At 38.1% G+C, this 14,266-nt stretch overlaps 1 protein-coding gene across 1 annotated transcript in view; it reads left to right on the top strand.

Annotated features, from left to right (window-relative positions):
- LOC134639922 (protocadherin-15-like) overlaps window positions 1–14,266 on the top strand; it is a 160,108-nt gene that overhangs the window by 121,757 nt on the left and 24,085 nt on the right. The window contains exons 25-27 of the mRNA XM_063491441.1: window positions 6,292–6,401; window positions 6,944–7,084; window positions 11,027–11,154. Of these exons, the coding sequence (XP_063347511.1) occupies window positions 6,292–6,401; window positions 6,944–7,084; window positions 11,027–11,154 (379 nt within the window). The remainder of the gene's footprint in view (window positions 1–6,291; window positions 6,402–6,943; window positions 7,085–11,026; window positions 11,155–14,266) is intronic.

The raw sequence follows: 14,266 nt of genomic DNA, 5'->3' as shown, positions 1-14,266 counted from the left end.
TCCATAAAAACAATAAAACGTGAATATTTTAGAAAAGTGTCAAAAACTTGTTTAAAACTTAAAATCATATGGTTATTTATTAGGCAAATGAACTGAATACAGGCCTTTATACTCAAATTTGAGCCGACAGACTGGACTTCTGAGAAGTCAGAAATTAATCAAGCAAAATATTCATAAACATTAAAAAAGCAAAATGGTTATAGGGCAGCTATGGGATGAACCTGGATGGTGTTCTGAAAATTTGAAGGACTGTTCATTTTTAAAATAAATTGGCTAACTACACTGCTGTACAGTTCCCAATATCTGGAACAAGGCTCTCATAAATAAATGCAACACTATAGAAGTCTCCCACTTTTTCTTTCTTTTTTTTATGTTGCCAACTAATTAATTTTAATATCCTGTGATAAGATTCACCCGAACAGGCTACTCACTGTGTAAATCATGCTGTGACTGAGCTGATTTTGCCTGGGCTGTCAAAATTCCTTAGAATTGCCGCCTTAATGGAGAGCATGAACATTGAGTGTTTTTCCTCTGTGCCTACTTGTGTTCAAGCAGGAGCTGAAATGCATTCCCTATATATAATTTAGTGCAAGTCAGATGAGTCAATGTTTGTCATTCGTAGAATTTGCTTCCAGGCAGGAACAAACAAGTTCACACCAGGGTGACACAAGAGCTAACTAACAAACTGTCGAGCACAAATCCACCTCAACAGTCATTGAGTTAGACTGATTTATAATTGTTGAACCAAAACTGAAGCGTACTGCCAACATCAACATTCAGGCAGGAAATGTATTGCAACAGTTTCCTGAGTATGTATTTATGGACATTTGCACACTGTTTATGCAATTTGCTTCTGAACACTTTACAGTTAAATGACTCATGTCTAGGATTTGATGTTGATTCAGACCTTTCGTCGCACTAAATCTGCATATCCACCAAAGGAGCACGGACCGTAGCAGAGACTCAGCAAGGTCACCATCCCTCACCTCTTGTTCTGGCTGTGATGCAGTGCATGAAAGAAAAGGGAAGGCGAGGTAGAAGGATAGTAGACACTGTAACAGAGGCCCCTGTGGTGCTCGACAAGGCTTATACGCCTCTGCCTTGTCTCGTAAGCATCACTTCTCCATTGGCCCTGGGGCAGAGTGCTCGCTGACACCTGTGTGCTGCCCACGCTTCTCAGCAGCATGTCATTCACCCTCCCTAATGTTGACACCAGGACTCTCTGCTGCCTGTAGATGTGTCAGCATCTTCCTCCTCTCTTTATTTTTCTTTCTCTCGTTTACTTTCTCTTTCTCTCGCTCTCCCTCTCTCTCTCTGGATGGCATCTTTGCTCATCTGAATACGAAAGAAATGAAAAGTGAATTTGGCCCTGCTCACTATATGATATTGCATTATGCATAATTGACTCTTTGAAATTTACTACCACTTGACTCTTGAATACACATTTTATTTGCATTCTGATATCCTCAAGTCCCGGTATATCAGCCAGCTCATAACTCTTGACACATAATTATCGGATATTATTACACTTTTCTTTTTTTTTTATACTCGCTTAGCCATCTTGCTTTAAGGCTTTTCAAGTGCCTGTCCATATTCCAGTTTATTTGTCCTTCTCTGCCCTTCCATCTATCCAACTATCAGTAGGGATGGGAATCGAGAACCGGTTCATCTAGAAAACCGGTTGCTAGTAATCCACTTCCTAAACTGATTTCAGTTCCTATGTTTGTGGAGGAAAATAGCGACACAGTCTACTGCATGGATATTGACTTTTATTTATTATTTTTTTGCGCAAAAGGAAACCTAAGTGGTAAAGTGGAAAACTGCATCCAGGACAGAAACTACCGCAACATGCTACTAACACAACTTTGGTTCGCAAGCATATGCCAAGCTAACGCTAAGCTAGCCAAGAACCCAGAGTGAATGCCAACCTCAGCAGCCAGACCCTTAACTTCAACACATAACAAACAAATGAGCAGTCAGGCTGCAACCTCCCTGTCTGCCTGTTCACGATCGCTTTTTTGTGCTGGTTTTTATCTGTGCCTTGTGAGGTCAGCTTTGTATTCTACCAAGACAAAGATCTTAGATATGTGTATCCTCATTAGGAATTGTGTTTGGTGTTGTAGTCTCAGATTTATATTATTAAATGGTGATTATGAGATGGTGTGTTTCAACTATTTTACAGAGTAATGTGAAAGTAATGTAACAAGTAGTAGGCTATAACGAATTACTTTTTGCCGGGAGTAATTAAGTAATATACCACATTACTTTTAAGTGTTGTGTGTAATATGTGTAATAATGACTTTTTTTTGAGTAACGACTCCAACACTGATCACAGTAAAGAGGGGAAATACCTCAACAAACAAGCATACACGTTTGATCCACAGCATACAATATATTTGCATGAATGTAATTTCTTTATTGCTGCATAGCAATGGTGGTGACTCTTAAAACAGAGCCAATGAAGAATCAAATTCATAAGTGATATCGATAATAGAGTTGGAATCTCTAATTCTTATCATGCCTAGCTATCACTATGTATTGTTTCTACAAACCCTTCTGTCATTCTTCCCGTCTACATGTGGATGTACCTTTATACTAATCTGCACACTTCAGATGCCTTCACACCCTCTTTGTCATTTCACAGCAGCTCACAACCCTCAGGCAGAGCCACTATGTAGGGAAGTGATAACATGTCAGCTCTGCCTCTTCCTGGCAATCACACCATGCAGCTTGTTGCAAGCTGCGCACAGTCTTTCATACCCCACTCAGACTTAAAGACCAACTGAGAAAAACCTTTGAATAGGTCAGCACAGGTTATCCTCTCCTGCTCCATTCCAAAGTTTTACCAAAGCCACGAGCGCCAAAGCTGAAACATTTCTCTTACAAATAACCTTCGTTTTTTTCACTACAGAAAAATAAATATGACTTCCGAGTTGTGAAGAATGACTTTAGGAGTTCAGTATGCTAAAGGAATCATCTTAAATAAGTGAGGTAAAATTTAACTAGAAGGGTAAGGATTTTTCATTTTTGTTTTTCTTTCTTCCTGTTGTGGGTTCATGAATATTATTCATGTATTTTAACTCTTGGGAATAAAATGTTCCCATTAAAGGTTCCAGTGGAGCAATTTGGGATACAGCATGTTTCTAATAATATGTCACCAAGAACGACAACGTAAAGGAGGTTTTTACAATTCACCAAATTTGAGGATCTGCTCAAATTTGGTGAATCTGGCATGAAATTACAACAGAGGGGTTTGAAATATCAAAGGAAAAAGGTCATCACATGAGGTCCATTGCTTTTGGTAGATAATGTTTTCCATGGTCTGGTGTGATTGTGTTGCTTGCCTAGATTGGAGGGCCTGCTGCCCATAAAGCTCACCTGAGGTGGTTCACGCTTACCTCCACCTCAGCTTATCTCGGGCTTCACGCCGAGGCCCAAATGTGTTATTTTTTGGATGAAGTTGCTGCAGTAGGAAGAGCAAAAAATCCAGCTTAAGGCCTCAAGAATGATACACATGAGGCTGACACAAGTTGTCTTTTACAGACGGGACACATTTTTAGCAGGATGTATGTATGAACAGCAAAGACAATATGAGTTCTTGGGTATCAGTTTCATATACTGACAACATAAAGACATATGCATATATAGATTTAGCATTTAATTTGATTTTTGTGATCTGTAGACCAAACACCATTAACTCCATTTAAACTTATTTACTTACTTACTTAACAATATATAAACAATAAAGAGAGTGCAGATACAATTTCAACCTTGGGGTATTGTCTTATCACTGTCAGATGTTAATTTTATTTATTTATTAGCCTAGAAACACCAATTAATCCTCCTTTAGATCTTGAATCACTGGAAAATTAGTAGGGGGTACATTTACAATTACAATACCAATAAGTAATATATCTAACTGCATGTCTTTGGACTGTGGGAGGAAGCCAGAATAGCTGAAGAAAACCCATGCAAATGCAGCAGAAGATGCAAGCAAACAGATGATGGATTCAAACCGTGCTTGTGCTTGATTGATGCATAGGTCTGTGCTGATTGGCTTAACTAACAAAAAAAGAAATCCTCTGAAAATGGAAAATGAGGGTCAAAGTACAAAGGACTGGACTGAAAATTAGTGAAAAAGCAGTCAATGTCTTAAGAAAAGTTTCCTTCATAAAAGCCAGGAGATCTATTTTTCAAGACCACGTTTAAAAAACACAAAAACAAAAGAAAAAGTCTGGCTGCTTAGAAGCAAAATGTAAAGAAAAGGTGGGTGGTGCAAGACTTTTTTACAATTCTGTATTTAAAGAATATATATTTCAATTTCTGTGGTATTAATCTGCATTCAATATTAATATGTACAGTATATAATACAAGACAGTGGATTGTAAGTGTACAGGCAGTGAAGTGAAGGTTACTTTAAAATTGAGGATAACCATTGTGTTGGATCCTGGATTCCGATGAATGGCACAGTTATGAGACTGACATTTTGGGCTGTTTTGCACATCACTGTTCTCACATTGTGCTCACACTGCCTCTGTGTTTTTGTCAACCGGTTGTTCCCGAGCCAGGTAATCTACTTACGTGAAGACCACATTAATAAATTGGTTCCCATCACTGTGAAGCATGGCGTGGATTCCTGCTCCCGGATGCCACAGAGACAGAGCAATTATTCAGCGACAGCACAATAGCATACCCGAAGGGAAACCGAACAGAAGTCTTTCAGTATCATCCAAACAACACGTTATTGATGTGTCAATAACGTGGCTGTATTTTTGATGAAAGTGTTATTAATGCAGGCAGTCATTCCAGTGCAGGCCACAATAATATCTCCGAGGATGAATAGCGTGTCATTCTTTGTAAAAGAGAACAGCTCCTATTTTACAGATTTATTTTCAATCTAAAATGTCCTTGAGGATTGGTTGTCTTCAGAAACAGTAACTATAGCCAATAGTATGAATAGACCATTTTAAAATAACAACTTTTTGTCCTTCAACACTGTATTATTTGAACCTTTGTTTTTCTTCTAAAACTTGCTCTATGAACTGTTACACCTGCAAACTGTCTAAGATGATTCTGCACGCTGTTTTACTTCATTGAGCAGTAAGGCCAGTGTAATTTATCGTCTCAAAACCTGCACATCTTTTCAGACAATACACTCCTCTGTTTCTGTTTGAATATAGGTTTTCTTGCTCTTCTTCTTCACATTGATAAATGGATTCAATCTTTCTCGTTTCACAACTGCCATCTAAAATGGGTTGAGTTGCTTTATGAAATTACAATAAGAGATACTTAAATTTGCTGCATTTTGCTGTTGTTTGGGTTTTTTTCCTCTATGGGAAAATAACAGAGGTGTCAGCAAAGAGTAAAGCAATAAAAGAGTTTAATTACATGTCATAAACATGGATAGTCGACAGTCCATGTTTTTCAGTCAGACTGAACATATTCTGTTTAATAGAATATGACAGTCAGAGATTATTGTGAGCATTACTCCCACAAACGCTGTCACAGATTTCCTACCGCTGCTGTGAGTAATAGTCTAACTTTGAATAAAAACTGTAACACATACACACACCATACATGTAGAGATGAGAGTAAAAACGAGAAAGCACACACAGTATCACAAGAGGGTGTTGCAGTGTGATGACATTATCGTCTTCAATCATCCCTCACCGTCACACTGCTACGACAGGGTTCCCTGCTATTTAAGGCAGCTGTAATTTCTGTGGAGAGTGGTGACAATCATATCTGCTGGATATGATTACACACTTGTGTGGCTGATAGTCACGCATAACTGTTAAAAGAGTAGCATATCGACCCAAAAAAAAAGCCTTATTACATGATAACCATCCAGTTTCTTTGTAGTTAAAGGTTAAAGGGCTTTGGTGAAGCTCGCTCAAGAAACAACATATCAAAGAATGTGAGGAATTAATGAATAAATGATCGAGCGTAAAAGAATCCACTCACAGATTTACCCTCCCACTACCTTAGCAGTGCAAAATAAATCTGTGTTTAAAAATGCAAGGTTCTTAAATATATCTGATTTAAGTACCCCACATTAGGTACACTAGGTTTTTAAGATATTCGGCAGGTGGGTTGTTGGAAGCATCATGGATGGAATAACTCTTGCAACAATGTTATGAAAGTCTGTAAAATGGACAAAATACACACCTTTTGTACATTTTGTGTAGCTCCTTTTATATCCAGTTTTTATACTTTTGGTGTGATACTGAATTTAGGTCCACTATGTTGGGCAGACTGTTTGGTTTATGATTGTGTTTGATGTCTTCTCAGGTTCCCTCCAGTTAGTGAGCTGGCTCCTATTGGCACTTCAGTAGGGATTATTCTTGCTGCTGCTATCAATCAAACCATCTTCTACTCCATTGTTGCAGGAAACGAACGAGGTATGGCCTGCAGATTATACAGTATACAATGCAGTCATTTTGACCCTAAGTGCTAAATTCCACTTTAGGTGCAAAAAAAAAAAAAAAACCTGTTTATTTAACGTGAAAATGAAATTTAGATTTTAAAATGCTCAGTGAAAAACATCTAGATGTTTGTTTAGAAGTCTGTGTAGAGTCAGAGAGGACAGTATTGATGTACTTGGAACTGTAGATCACTTTTCACACTTGTTGGCAAAGTCTGAAGAGCATCATTACACTCATGGAAAGAAAAATGGCTAGACAGGTGTGAGGCTGACTCAGGTCAGTCAGCCAAAAATAGAAGACATATATAGAAGGAACCCTCAGTCAATAGTTGCTTGTCCACATGCACCTCAAGAGTTCTTGTAGTTAATTGTGTAAAAAAATAAGTCATATAGTTCTGGTCATATCACCATTTGGTTGCAAGAAATTAAAAACTATAGAACTCACCAGTGAATCTATTTACTGTGTTATCTGTGTGCAGTTTTTCCTCTTTTTCATAAACGCCACTTGTTGGTTTCCAGGTCATTTTCAGGTGAACAACAGGACAGGCGTCATCTCCACGGCAAAACCACTGGATTATGAAAACGTGACCAGCTATGTCCTCAGGGTCCAGGCCGACTCAATGGTGGTTGTCATGTCCAACCTCCGTGTGCCTTCTAAAAGTAAGAAATGTTAGCATGTAAGCCACTCACAGCGGAAGTTGTGTTGCATTGTTTGTGTTTAAACTCAGGACAGAAATTATGGTATTGAAGGTCCATCCATTTTCGCACCTGCTTATCCAATTTAGGGACCAACTCATCCATTATCTTAGATATTACTGTAAATTCCTCACTTTGACCATTTATGGTTATATTATTAGAAAGTTTATAATCACTTGCTTTCATCCTTTATCTTTACATTGCTATGTAGAAGACTTGAGCCAACATCTCTCTTTTTATTTTGGTAGGAAAATGAAAGCAGTCTACTGAAACGTGCAAAAAATAGATGGAAATGAGGTATATAAGGTAAAAATAGGGTTTGTACAGTTCTGACAAGTTTGAAAGTCAGTATTTGGTTTTACTTTATTCTTCAAAACAACCTGAACTCTTAGGCAAACTTTATTGAAATTCAAAGCTCTTCTTTGGAAATCAGATGCCTTTTGTTCCTTTCTCTGTCAAGATGATTCCACACTGTTTAAATAAGGGCGAAATCCAGCTTTTCTGCACTTATATTTCATAATTTTGACAAGATCCCCAACACCACTGGCTGAAGTGCATTACCAAACCATGAAACAGCTTCCACCATATTTTACAGATGGCTGTGGATACTCACTGTTGTACCTTTCTCCTGAACTTCTCCGTACACATTGATGATGATTCAAAATCAAAAAATGTGAAATTTGGATTCATCACTTCATAAGACCTGTTGCCACTGATTTTTCAGACCAGTTTTGTGTAATTTAGCATACATCATTTCACTTCTTTAAGAATGGCTTCTGACAGCCACCCTTCTGCTGAGAACATTTCTGAAGACCACTTTTTCTTTTGTCCTCCATTTGTCTAATTTCCTCATATTTCCTCAAAACATGCTGCACACCACGCATAGATATGCCAAGTTTTCAGCTAATATCTATTTGCAAATCACCTTATTGTTGAAGAAATACTATTTTATGCCTATTAAACTGCTACTTTAACACACTATTCAACAGTGTCAACAGATTTGATGTTCATCTTGTAGTTATGGTGATTTAATAATAATGTTCAAAATATGAGAAATAAAAGCTTCAGTGTCCGGTAATATCACAAATTGTTAAAAATGTTTTGTCAAAATTCCTCAAAAAGATCTAGCGAGGAAAAAAATAGGCCATTTCTCTTAATTTAGACAAATCACCACATAATGAGGGTGGGTGAGAAAACATTAATCATGGCAAATTCTCATTTAATGGAATTTGTGCATGTTCCCATTCTTAAGGCCTCAGTGTACTAGAAAAAAAACAAACTGCAGAATATGTTGGTTGGCAAGGGTGATTCTTGAAGCATGGCAAAAACCGATTGTCACAGTTTCTTCCTTCTCTATCCCAGTGTCTTTTCTTTCTGTCCAGGAATTCCGCATACATGGTAATTTTAGGTAGTCTCTCCTCTAAGGCATTCGTGTTATTGTTCTTGACATAACTCATGAAAAGTGACAGAAGTTGCTTGAGAGAAAAGTTAAAACTTTAATAATACCTCCAGCGTACCATTGCTGTGTGAAGTGGGCATGATTGTTTGATTGCCTGTTTATGAAATATGCATAAATTGCTTGATGCTTCCACTGTCACAGTGGAGGTTTGAAATAACTCCGGAGACTTGAGACTGCTCTCTCTTTGATAGCCATGCCCTAGCTGGAATATCATTAGGCTCGTTTATGGTTCGGTTTACTGACATTCATGTTTTGTATAATGATGGGTAGTGTTCTAACAATAAATAAGGTTTAGTAGATGGTTTGCTGCTCTTTTTTGTCATACTGTGTCTCTCACATACTAATGACCATAATTAAAAGTAATCAACACTTGTATACCCACAAAGAAGAGAGCTTCTCTAACAAGTACGCTGTAAGCAGGCACCCCGTTTTGAATGAGTGCACTCACTCGTCATACTTCTCTTGTTATAATGATCAGGGCTCCGTGAGGCGCAGCATCTTCCTTCTCATTAATGTGTTTTTATCAATTAGTGGACCAGTGACCCTCTTAGGTCCAGTACCTTACATATGTATGCAAATGTTCAGGATCCACACATGCATGCATACAATATAATAACCCAGACTAAGACAATATTTACTTGCATGTTTTCTAAATAATAATGCACTCAAACCTAGACGGGCTTAGAAGCACTCCTCTTCTCATAATAGGTTTGTTTTGTTCATGCATCTTTATGAGTGTCCAGAGTGTGAGCCGGAGAGACTATATTTATGTTTTTATGTGCTGATGGAGGATGGCCACTTTCTGCAAAGAGCGGGAGGAGAGAGAAACTCTGCAGACCTCTTTCCTCGTTCCCTCGAGTCCTCCCGCGATGTCTCACACTACAGCTTTTGTCCCTATAATTTGATGTGCTGTGTTTTGTTTGTCCAATTCCCCTGGTGCATCCTTAGCGCCAATGCCACATGGCTTTACTTTTTCTTTTTCTTTTTTTTATCTCGCTAGAAGAAAAATGGTCCTTGACACTGCATTTTTTTTTAACCTAAACTGCAGTCTTGATTTTTTTCCGCTCTTCATATTTATGCTGTACATTGCATTGGTGTAACTATGACAAATTAGGCAGATGAAATACTCTGTACATGTGTGTTTCTTTTTAAAGGGACAGAATGAATATTTCAGAAGCCTCACAAAAAGGCCACTTAACCAGCAAATTTAGTATTATGCGCAATTTTATGCCTCCTTGCCTCTCAGTATTCTGTGTAACTCCAGGGACCCTCTTGCAGCTTGATTATTGGCTGCCCTTCAAATTATTATTCCCAATAATGTGCAAAATGCTTGCCTCTTAAGCTTCCACTGGCTTTTATTGATGGCATTTTTATGCACCAAGTTGTAGGAAGAATAAACTTCTCAACAAGGTAGACCCCATTTAAAAATAATGGTTTCGAAGTTAAGATTTCATCATCAATTTTTATTATTTAACAGAGCAATTTTCCACTCAGTGTGTGAGTGTTATTGCTTATTGGTTGGTAAACAGAATGCAAAATGGCTCAGTTGTTTTCCTGATCTGCTTATGGGGGCAGTGAGAGAGAAGTCATCAACATCCTTCAGACTCAGTTTTTCCCCATGCTGAATATTTGCTGCAATCAAAACAAAATTAACCTCCTCATTATTGGCTCAAAGTTGTCGGCTTTGCCAAAATAGCTTCTCGCGCTGTTTTGTTGGAAGGGGCTGAGACAGTAATAAGGGAACATGTTTCTCTTTTCAGCATGCAATTCAAATCCACTTCAAAAGGTTATTGCAGTGCAGCTTGAAATTACTACTAAATAAAGAGGGCTTTTCCAAAGAAGAAGGGGAATATACCCACATAAAACTATTTTCAGTCAGGCAAAAGGTGGGTGCATCAATTTTAAAGTAAAACAAAAGGGGTCAAAGATGCATTCCTCAAATAAGGGAAAAATACACACCTGCTTGCCCACCTGACTTTATTTACAATCTGTGAGAGCTATCCAGAGGTGTCAATTACGGAGAAGGAAAGGGGAAAAAAACAACTTTGTTGACACTGTGTGATGGTTTCAGTGATAAATAACTTTCAAAATATTCTGGGAAATTATTTCAGGCCTTCAAACCTTCAAGTCTTTTGAAGTTGTAGACCGGCTGATGTCCATGAAAAAATTATTATGACATGCCAGTTTTGAAGACAAATTGGACAACTCCAGTTCCAATAATCAAATGAGCTATGTTTACTTTATTTCGATGACATAAATTTTCTAAGCTTGCATGTCCCGACTCTACTTTTGTAAGGGTGGTGCTAACCTGGGTCAGGGGAAGCATGAATAAAGTAGGTGCACTTAAGTATGCAAGCTGAGCCCTGCATAAACTAAGAGAGAAACTAAGAACTAACAAATAAAAGCTTAAACAGGATTTGAAATCCTTCTGGTGTCATTTATTGCAGCTAACACAGCCAAGGTGTTCATTGAGGTTCGGGATGAGAACGACCACCCTCCTGTCTTCTCCAGGAAGCTCTACATAGGCGGTGTGGCAGAAGACACTAAGATCTTCAGCTCAGTGCTCAAGATAGTGGTAAGAAAACAATTAGCTGGGGGTTTTTTGTTGTCGTTGTTGTTTTTGCTGCTTATGTATAAAAACTAAAGACTGATTCTTTTGTTACACTTACCCTTCAGCCATGGTGTGACAATTTTTGCTCTGTGCAGCACAGTTTGGTCTCCTCCCCTGTTGCTTGTAACATCTCTTTGTCAGTTTCGCTCCCCCCACTGCTTGCCTTTCCACAGACAGCTGGGATCAGAGTAAGCTGAGCAGTGTAATCTCAGTGTGTTCTCAGATGCATGGCTGGACATCCCGCTGAATATCAGCCTGTTGTACCAAGAAGATTTCACTTTTTCATTGTGTACAATACTCTTTACACTCTGCATTATGGGTATGATTGTGCATTTAGGATCGTGTTTGTCTACAGAGTTTTTAAAGAGCTACTTCATGCATTACCTGCAAAAATGTATCAACATCACGAGTACTAGTAGTAATAGTTATAGTAGTAGTAGTAATATTATATCTGTGATCTCATAAAAAAGGCATAAATGCCCTTAAATGACTTATGTCCTTTAAGACATAATCTATTTTTCAGTAGCCTGTATAATCCTGAATGTTATACAGTCTGTGCACTTGTGCTTGTGGGTACAAGCAGAAAAGCTATGCACATCTAAAGACTTTTTTTTGCAGGTGCTGGACCAAAAATGAGAAATCTTCATAGCGAGAAAAAGACAAGGTCTGCACTCGGCTGTGCTCCCAGGGTTTTATATTGATAATTGCCTTGCAGGAAGAGCTTTTTCGGGCTCTCCTTCTGGTGTAAAAAAGGTACCAAACTAAAGCCCATAGAAGACTGAGGGAGTTAAAAATCAAAGGAAATCTTGCAAAATACACTATAAGAGTTAGACGTAGGCAGGTAGTGGTAAAGTACAAACTGAGACCTCAGGCAGGGATGGGAATTATTGCAGCTTTCAAATTTCAAAAACTGGATTTCCATAAAACACATGATTAGTACAGCTTTGTCTCCATCTTTTCTGCCTCTTGATTAACTTGTAATTGACACTAACATGCAAGTTTGTGAACTCTTTAGAATTCTCGACACTATGTAACATAAACATAAACATAACCTAAAACATTAGCACATCAATACACAAGCCCTTTAATAATATACTTGGAGAACTGAGTTGAAACAAACCTAAAACTAAATATTATACGTGGTTAATTATATCTTGTAAAAGGTCATCTAATATTCTATATCTGCTACTGTCAAAATCCCCTTGGACGCTAGTAACTGTAGCTATGTTTCTGGTAGTTACTCCTCCAACCTGACATGGAGTTTTAACCCATTCCACCACATGGCCTAAGATATTCTTTATTTTCCAGTGACAGTGAAGTCGTCCCAGCCAGTTTGCAGCCAAACAGGGCCAACCTGCAGCCAAAGAGGGCCACCCTGTTTCATAGCATGAAATGCTGGAATGCAGCATTTTCTTTTCTCCAAACACAATGCGTGTCATTTAAACCAAAAACTTCTATATTGGTTTCATGCCTACACAAAACATTATTCTAAGAGCCTTTTGGCTTTCTCCATATGGTGTACAAACTGCAGACAGACAGGGAGCATTGTTTTTGCATTGTAGCCCTGCCATGCACACCTTTGTTGTTTAGGGTTCTCCTGATGGTGGGCTGACAAACATGAAAATTAGCCAATGTAAGAAAGACCCTGAGACCTTTTCCAACCTTGTGAACATTAGCAATTCTTTTTCGAGGTCCTCATGAATATCATCCATCTTATTATTCACTGGCTCAGATGTGTGGGTTTGTTGCCTAAATAAAAGCAAGAGGGTGCCCACTGATACCTGGTTCTCATTCCATTGACTGAACACATGGTTCTGACTTCATCTTGAAAATAACTGGCAGTCTGAGAGGCTCACATACATTTTTCCTTAATATTGGAGATTTCTCTTCATTGAAAAATGGCTTAGTGTTATATTTTAGTCCCATTTCTTAATTGGATTATCTTCATCTACTACTAAAACGAGAAAGGAATGAAAAAAGAAATATAGCTTAAATGTTTCTCAAACTTTCATGGACCACAACAGATTCCCCCAGAGGCCCATGATTCTTTGGAATATTGCTGGTGTGAAACATTATTTCAGAAAGTTCATTGCCGCTTGCTCTCCCTTGGGATAATATTTAAAAGTAATAACAAATTTATGACACTCCTGACCTTCTGCTGATAGACTCTTTCCAGAAACAGTAACATAATATAATACTAAAAAAAAGAGTTACACCAACTAACTGGCAGACATTTTTATGTAAGTAGATGAATTTTCCAGTGTCAGACATGTTTGCTTTATTTGTGCAGTGTAATTTTAGGAGTATGTAAATGTTACAGAGTAGATAGTAGTAGTGGTAGTAATAGTATTTACTATTTAGGATTCAGAGGTTGCCAAAAAAGTGACACTCACTCCCTCCTAGACTGAAAGCAAATGAGGAAAAAAGAAGGAAATGCCTCAAGCTCTCAAGGCTACTTTATAAGTCCATATTTGGTAATATGACAGGTTTTTAATATTGACCTAGCTTTCAGGGTCCATATATTTTCCCTTTGCTGTCTCATGGCAGCTTGGAAACAAACATCTCTAAGTGACAGTTTTTCCCCGGTGTCCATAAAACCTTTAGCATGCATAAATGATGCTCAGATAAAGTATATTCGGCCAAATTTTGTCCAGTGAGGATATCTCACTCTGTTGATTTATGCAGTCCTTCCATTGGGACCTTGCACCCCCCTCAGCTCCAACCCTCTCCTGTGTGAACCGCTGCAGAAAAAAAGAGATTGCTCCTATTTATCAGTGTCACTTTCCCAAGACAAGTACTGTGAAAATTGATGCCTGCCTGTAAGCTCAGTCGCCAATCAGAACATATGCCTCAGAGGTTGATGGGTGAATTCTGTTGTTGCATCTCGATAAAATGCTTTGACAAGATTCATATATTAAAATCTCTATGCATTGGATGATTGTGAGAATCATCTATTATCTTTTTGGTTTTGTTTTGATTTTAGAACTGTTCTTATCATTACCCCTAAATCACTCAAACAGGAAACAGTCATTACTAAAATGTAAGACACTTCAGAATTTTGACTTAAGGATCAATA

Source organism: Pelmatolapia mariae, linkage group LG13 (genome assembly GCF_036321145.2).
Source record: "Pelmatolapia mariae isolate MD_Pm_ZW linkage group LG13, Pm_UMD_F_2, whole genome shotgun sequence".
NCBI classification, from domain to species: Eukaryota; Metazoa; Chordata; class Actinopteri; order Cichliformes; family Cichlidae; genus Pelmatolapia; species Pelmatolapia mariae.
Note: the sequence above shows the minus strand (reverse complement) of the source record. Positions and strands in the feature narration are given on the sequence as shown.